Source organism: Sinohyriopsis cumingii, unplaced genomic scaffold, assembly GCF_028554795.1.
Source record: "Sinohyriopsis cumingii isolate HCF-2022 unplaced genomic scaffold, ASM2855479v2 utg002443l, whole genome shotgun sequence".
Classification (NCBI taxonomy): Eukaryota; Metazoa; Mollusca; class Bivalvia; order Unionida; family Unionidae; genus Sinohyriopsis; species Sinohyriopsis cumingii.
The window spans coordinates 92,705-100,388 of NW_028316214.1; the positions used below are offsets into that span (position 1 = coordinate 92,705).

The 7,684-nt window shown below is 34.3% G+C and overlaps 1 protein-coding gene across 1 annotated transcript in view; it reads left to right on the plus strand.

The window, feature by feature from the left end:
- Nucleotides 1–5,209, plus strand: part of LOC149770728 (unconventional myosin-VIIa-like) — a gene marked incomplete at its 3' end in the record, with an annotated part of 86,212 nt that extends 81,003 nt beyond the window's left edge. Inside the window, exons 7-8 of the mRNA XM_089949191.1 lie at nt 950–1,022; nt 5,103–5,209. Of these exons, the coding sequence (XP_089805317.1) occupies nt 950–1,022; nt 5,103–5,209 (180 nt within the window). The remainder of the gene's footprint in view (nt 1–949; nt 1,023–5,102) is intronic.
- Between the last annotated feature and the right edge of the window lie 2,475 nt (nt 5,210–7,684).

The window sequence follows — 7,684 nt, forward strand, 5'->3', positions numbered from 1 at the left end:
CACCCACTTTAGTGTATCATGCATGACCATGATGCTTCAGAGCTCGGCAGTAGGCTACTACCTCCTGCTACGTTAACTCGTCGCCAAGGGTTAATGTGTTATCAAGGATTTTTTTATTTTTTTTAATTTCATGTGGACCAGGTTAACAATTAGTACTGATGTTGGGTAATGGCGTATCAAAACTGTTGGCATTCATTACAGCCATTAAATCAGAGTCAGGAAAAATCCCAAAATTGGGAATTTATGTTTCTAATAACAAGCTTGCTACATTGACACAGCATATTAATACCAGGTACATAGATCTTTGATAAGGACATGTAGATTTCAAATGTAAACATAGTCTAAACACTAGTTATAAAGTGTCACAAGGTTTAGATGGAAATTCACTCTGCAACTACTTTTTAGCTCACCTCTGAAGTAGATTAGTCAAAATATTGTACTACCCGTGGCTTCTGTGTCAGTATGCACACCTTTAAAAGCACATACAAAAGTACAGCCTCATTGCGTCTTGACTATTCTTTCTTCCTAGGTGACAGTTTGGAGTAGGTTTTGATAGCACTTTGTAAATATACACTTTTGTCTATTCATGGTTAAATATTTGAATCTAGCTCAGGTATTTCCACCCTACATACATATCTTATGCCTGGAATCTTGAAACGTGGTTAGGAGATGTATTTTGATGGGTACTGTAGTCTTAGCAAAAACTTAGGTCAGTGTGACCTCTGTTTCACACTTTTGCTGAGATTTGTTGAAATTTGTGTTTAAGTTTATCATGCTCAGTTCATGCTAGCATCAGATTCAGTCACACTATGTATCTCTGAACCACATCCTTACAACTAAACAAGGTCATTGTGATTTACATTTCACATCTTGTGTTTGCCAGAGATGCCAACCATTCCAGATTTTGCCGAATTATTAAAGAGCTTTAGTGAAAATTCTTCATTACCAGTTATATTAACAAGATTCTGGAAAATGAGTTTATGGAGTACAAGTGTTATATTTTATTAGGACACAAGGAGAAGGTACTTCCTCACCAATGTGATAGAATAGTACACAGAATATAGTTTATGATTGTAAAGGATAGAATGCATTAAAGAAGAAAATGGTGAATTAGACTGTAAATTTGTTACATATAGTAGTGATTTCTTGATTTTCACACAGGATAACTTTCATATGTAGGTATTTTCAATTTTTAAGAGGGACCGTTTTTATATGAGAACTTTATGTATAAAGCCTTTACAGTATGTTTAAAAATGTGATAAATAACTTTCAGTGAACAAAGCTAAAACTTGCAGTTTATTTTCAAGTTTGGAACAACAGCAGTGATAATAGGCTGCTATGACAATGGTTCTGTCATATATTGTGTTCAAACTGCATGGAACGGCAGAGATGTTAATGCTGAATGCAGAAAACTACATGTCTGCCATTGTGCAGCTTCACAGGAAGTGCAGTTAGTTAAAAGCTTTAATAACTAGATAATCAGTTGAAGCATCTCATTGCTCAGTTGCAAAATGTCAATTAGTAAATGCTTGATTATGGCAGTTGATCTAGAAATCAAGAGCTTGCATGATCAGATTGAACATTGTTGGCAATAATGAATGTTACAGGTTTGAAATTGATTGTGGGATTTTTGTGCACTTGCTCATTTTTAAAAGCAGATTCAGAAAAAAATTGTATTTCAGTGTCATAGGTGCAATTATATGTCATGCAGAAAACAATTCTAGCAGAGGTAAAGAGGACCTTAAAAATGCTTAATTTGTTTTGGGAGAAAAATTAATTTCTATATATTAGGCCATTTAGGTCATGGATGATGTTACTGAAGCATCTGGAATTAAAGTGGCTGAGTGGTCGAAGGCACTTGCCTTTACAGATCTGGCATCTCACCTCTGTCCACGTGGGTTCGAGACTCGGGCTTAAGCCCAGTGTGGGTATGTAAGAAAACTCGCCAGTAGCTTCCCATATGTTGGTGGTTTTTCCTGGGTTCTTTCTCCACCAACTATACTGGCCACACTGTATAGCCTATCATGTGCTGAAAAATGGTGTTAAACCCATAACAGCCAGCCAACATTTATTCTGATTGGACCTTAATTGCAACTAACTTCACTGATATGTGTAGTGTTATTGAAAAATGCAATATGATTTTGAAAGTTTGTTTCTTTTAACAGACATGTTAACCAGACAGATTAGAGTTTGAAAGGTTGCATTTAGCTCATGATCACATGTTTTTCGCATCCTGTGAACATGTTATCATATTGTAGTAGACCCAATGGTAACCTAGTTATCTCCTTCACGTATTAGGTAGTTTACTACATCTAGTAGGTAATGAAGCCACTGGACAAGAAAGATAAGTGCTATCATCACTAACGAGTCCATCTTTGCCATGTGTTTTGTATATAGACATGATAATCATAATGCATGGGTGGTTTCTAGCCTGTCTTACAGTATACAGTGACTTCAGGGGAAAGACTGGGGAAATACATATGGATGCAGTGACTATCTAACTCTATCTCTATCTCTCTCTCTCTCTCTCTCTCTCTCTCTCTCTCTATATATATATATATATATATATATATATATATATATATATATATATATATATATATATTATATATATATATATATATATATATTATACTATGTAGAAAAAATCATCTTGTCACTATTTAGACAATAATTACCTGACTGAAACTGGAGAACCATAACAACACATAATTTTATATAACTATTATACCTTACACTTTTTTTCTTTTTTGTACATAAGTATTAACAAAGATGATAAAAAATGTAATGCAAATTCAAATATATAAAATGGTCATTCCTAACACAAACACAATATTACATGATTAAAACAATACAGAATATACATATTACACAAGCAATACATTATACTGATCCTTGGTCAAGATCACTCAAATTTAGGGACCATGATATAGAAACCAGATGCAAGACCTAGTGTACGAGGAAGGAAGTATATGTCATAAAGAAATATACCAGGAAGGAAAACAAAGTGACTAGCTCCAGGGACTTTGTGTGCACTTGCAGATCAGGGTCTATAGGGTTTGTTCTACTGATTACTTCTGCAGAGACCCAGATCTGCTGGTACATTATGTGATGGATTTGCTATGGTTGAGCAGGATCTTTGTTTGCAGTTTGAGTCATCTTATAAGGGAGTATATACAGTCATCTTATAAGGGAGTATAAACAGTCATCTTATAAGGGAGTATATAAAGTCATCTTATAAGGGAGTATATACAGTACATGCCATTTTAAGTGAGGCCTCAGCAGTAGTGGTTAAAAAGGGTAATTATTAACACAGGAACTATTCTTCCAGTGCTGGTCATCCTGGTGGTCATTCCCAGCCTGTCACTTTCAGGGTTGGATATTGATAATAGCTTCTAAATCTGAGTTGAAAAACAATGATTTTGTTTTTAAATATTAAGCAAAACCAAAACAAAACAAGTCTCTGGTTTTTGTCACTTCAACTTTGATATCATAGAAAATATTTTTTTCAAAACTGCCTGTGTCTTTTATGTCCAGTTATAATATGTATATGTATGTATGAGATTTATGGCACATCAACACAATATTGGCTATGCATTGCAGATTAAAAGTTGTTTGTACAGTGCATAAAGAAAGAATTTATTGTTTTGCCTTGGCAGAGGATTGATTTTGTGATCACTTTGTCATCAGTGTGTATGTTCTTCTGTTTGTCCCTAAATCCCACAACCTCCATATTACAGTTTTCATATGGTCAGTTTATGTTGTTCAGAAGACCATGTGGTACATGTTGATGTCTATAAAAACCATTTTATGAAAATTGGATGAAAAAGTTGTAAGGAGATGAATGTGTATGTGTTATATAGAAAACTGTCTCTATTTGCTTACTCAGTTGGTCAAGCTCTGGCCATCTGATTATGCAGCAGTTCATATTTAACTGGTCAACTGGTCATCAAATTGGTTAGCATCCATTGGAATCTGTTTTGCAGTAGTTGACTGACAGATGCCAACCAATGGCTGATGGGTCAATTTACCAAAAGCTTGGGTGTGGGCTTAAAATGCAAGCTGTGGCCAGGAAACAGGTTATCATTTCTAGTCGACCATAGTCTCATCACTTACATTAGCCTACCTTGTAGATTCTTTTTACCTTGATTTGTTATTGAAGGAGATAATAACATACTGTATTGACAGGCATGGCAGATGAACATGAGTCAAATAGGTGTTGGAAAGATGATACCTGTTTGGAAATAGGTGTTCTTGAATGATGTTTAGAAACACAGGTTGTTTTGTAACTAGATACCAGAGTAATTGAAAGCTTTTGATTGACTTTATATTGTGCTTATCCCATTTGTTACCTAGTTCAAACACGGTACAAAATGCAGATAGTATAGGGTGTATGTACCATTAAACAAGACTGCTATTTTTCTTTGTATTCAAGTCTATGATTAGAAGATTTATCCATGACAGGTTTATACATGTTGTTTCTATGGGAATATTTAGAACAATTAAAGGTCAAGTGCTGTTTGTAGAAAACATTTCTTTTGCCATTTTGAACATGTTATGCTTTTGAGGAAATCATCATCAGAGTTAAATTAGTGCATATATTGCTTGTCAGAATAAAAAAAACAGTAAATATAAAGTAAACTTAATTACTTTCTGCTGTGCTGACTGACTTTGCATGACTTAGTATATATTTTTTACTGACTGACTTTACGCGACTTTGTGTATGTGTGTACTCAGTGACCCTTTGATTTATTCAGAATATTTTGTTCTGAGATGATACATATAAAGCATGTTTTTTACAGTTATGACTTCACATTTGGAATACGGCAAGACTTAATTTTGATCTCGTCTGTTTGTAAGGTCAAATGAGCTATTGGTATAATACTGCATCCATGACATATCATCTGCTGTATATTATCCAGTGATAATCGCTATTTACAATTTCTTGAACTCCACTCAAAAGTATATACAGTATCTTTTTTGTATCAAGCATACCGCAAGAATTAATTCCAGATTTACTTTCTATAAAGTGTACCAGGATTGCAAGTTTTAAAAAAAATTCATTGCATTTTTAAAAATTTTTTATTATGCATTGTGTTCAGTATACCACTCCCTCAGTAACTCATGCCTGGATAGCTTGTGAACATGCTTTTAATGCAGGGTCAGGTGTGGTTCCCATTTTTCAACCTCGAAAATATGATAAAAATTGGTAAGTGAAAACCTGATATATGGCTCATTTTATCATCACAAAATTTCAACTTTTTAAAGGAGTCATATTTTTTCGGTTTTTGTAAAAACAAAATTCTCAGTGCACTGTAAATATCAGTATTCTATGAAATTGTGATCAATAACATCTGTTGGTTAAAACACTGTAATAAATAAAAACTAATTAAATATGTTTTGTCAAGTGAAATTCATGTTTTTTAGTTAATTTGGTTTCAGCTTAATCATCTTAAATATAAAATGCCCTCTTTTATTCAACTATGACAAATGACATTATACCATCCAGCTATATGTGTGTGTGTGTGATTAGGATTTTTAACGTAGCTTTAACAATTCTTAAGTCATATTGCTACAATGTCTGCAGTGTGGCAGTTTATAGTGATGTCCAGCACTGGGGCATCATGCCGCAGACATGTAGCAACGATGTCCCACCCAGTCACATTATCCTGACACCAGGCTGACCAGTCCTAACATTAGCCTTTAATGCTGAGTGCCTAGCGAGGCAGCTGTTAGTACCATTTTTGTAAGTCTTTGGATGACTCAGCCAGGGTTTGAACCCACGACCTCCTGCTTCCGAGATGGATGCTCGAACCACTAGGCCACCAGAGTGGTCATTCATTAAGCTATATCTGACATCATTTCTTTGGAACCTAATTTAGTGCTGACCGTGTTTTGATGTCTGACTTGTGGAAGTATTTGTTGTATTGCTACACTCAGTTTAAAGCAGACTCATACTGCATTATCATGTTAGGTATGTGATAGGTTTTTCTCACTGATTGTCCTGGTTATTTTAAAAAGACCTTGTATGCTCTGGTATTGTTACAGTAACTTTTAATTCCCTTTGTTTTGGTGTATGATTGTTGGATGTAATTTGGGTTCTAGAGTGTACAGCTTGGCTTTACATGTGCTTCTCTCAAAGACTTCCTGCTCTGCTTGGTCATTTTCAGTTCCTTGATGTGAGAGGTAAATTGGAGAACACATATTCTCCAAGTACCTTATTTTACTATTTTTAATATTTTACAATTCATTTTTTGCACTTTCAGAAGATAGCATTGTCTGCTCTGGCAAAATTCATTTTTCCTTTTATAATAACTGTACAAGTTCGTGATCTTTGGGATAGTGATAGTAAATTTCTGACGCTCATGGCAACAGTCATTTTGATCATCTGTCTGTTTTAGATTTGTTGCTTCCCTAATTCCACATACAAAGAATTTTCAGTCAAAAGTTCATAAAAGTAGCAGAGAGGTATGCCATATTCCCTTCATTGTGCTTGTTGCAAATGCACACTTCACTTTATACCAATTTCACTTTCAAAAGTACGTAACAGCTGTAAAGCAGGACGTATATAAAATGTATGGAGAATGACTTCTAAGTAATTTAGTATTTATACACTGATTGACAACTCTTAAAATGATGCCAAATATTAAAGTAAAAAAGACCATAAAAGAATGAAAAATGAGTATAATGTTTGTTTTTTTTATCACATTCATTGTGGTATAAATTTGTCAATTACCAACTCACACTCGTTAAATAGTGTTGAGTTAGCTGTTATTTGCTGTGTTATTTGGCAACTGACAGCTTATACTGTATTAAATACAGAAAAATACCACATTTAACTCACATATCTGCCCATCTAAGGGCACATTATATTTATCCAGAACAGCCATGTATTCATTGACATTGTCATAGTCAGAGATATGCTGGGAAATGCATAACTTACAATGAACCATGCATCTTCATGTAGAATTTGTATGGGAAATGCATAACTTACAATGAACCATGCATCTTCATGTAGAATTTGTATGGGAAATGCATAACTTACAATGAACCATGCATCTTCATGTAGAATTTGTATCGGAAATGCATAACTTACAACAAACCATGCATCTTCATGTAGAATTTGTATGGGAAATGCATAATTTACAATGAACCTTGCATCTTCATGTAGAATTTGTATGGGAAATGCATAACTAACAACGAACCATGCATCTTCATGTAGAATTTGTATGTGAAATGCTTAACTTACAAGGAACCATGCATCTTCATGTAGAATTTGTATGGGAAATGCATAACCTACAATGAACCATGCATCTTCATGTAGAATTTGTATCCACCTGCAGACTGTATAGACCCAGATCTGCCATTGCATAATGCCATTGCCAGATCTGCCATTGCATAATGCCATTGCCAGATCTGCCATTGCATAATGCCATTGCCAGATCTGTCATTGCATAATGCCATTGTTTGTTCAGTTTTAGCTAATATAGCAGGCTTTATTTAAACATAGCCAAATGTAAACCAAACTATAAATGCCAATCTTTACTTAAAACTGTTGCCTCGAGAGGCATATGAACACCCATCTTCATCTTAAATGATAAATTATATATTCACAAATAGAAAGTAATTGTAAACTGTTCCTTTATTGCTTTATCTAAAGGTAATGCACATATTATTTATTTTA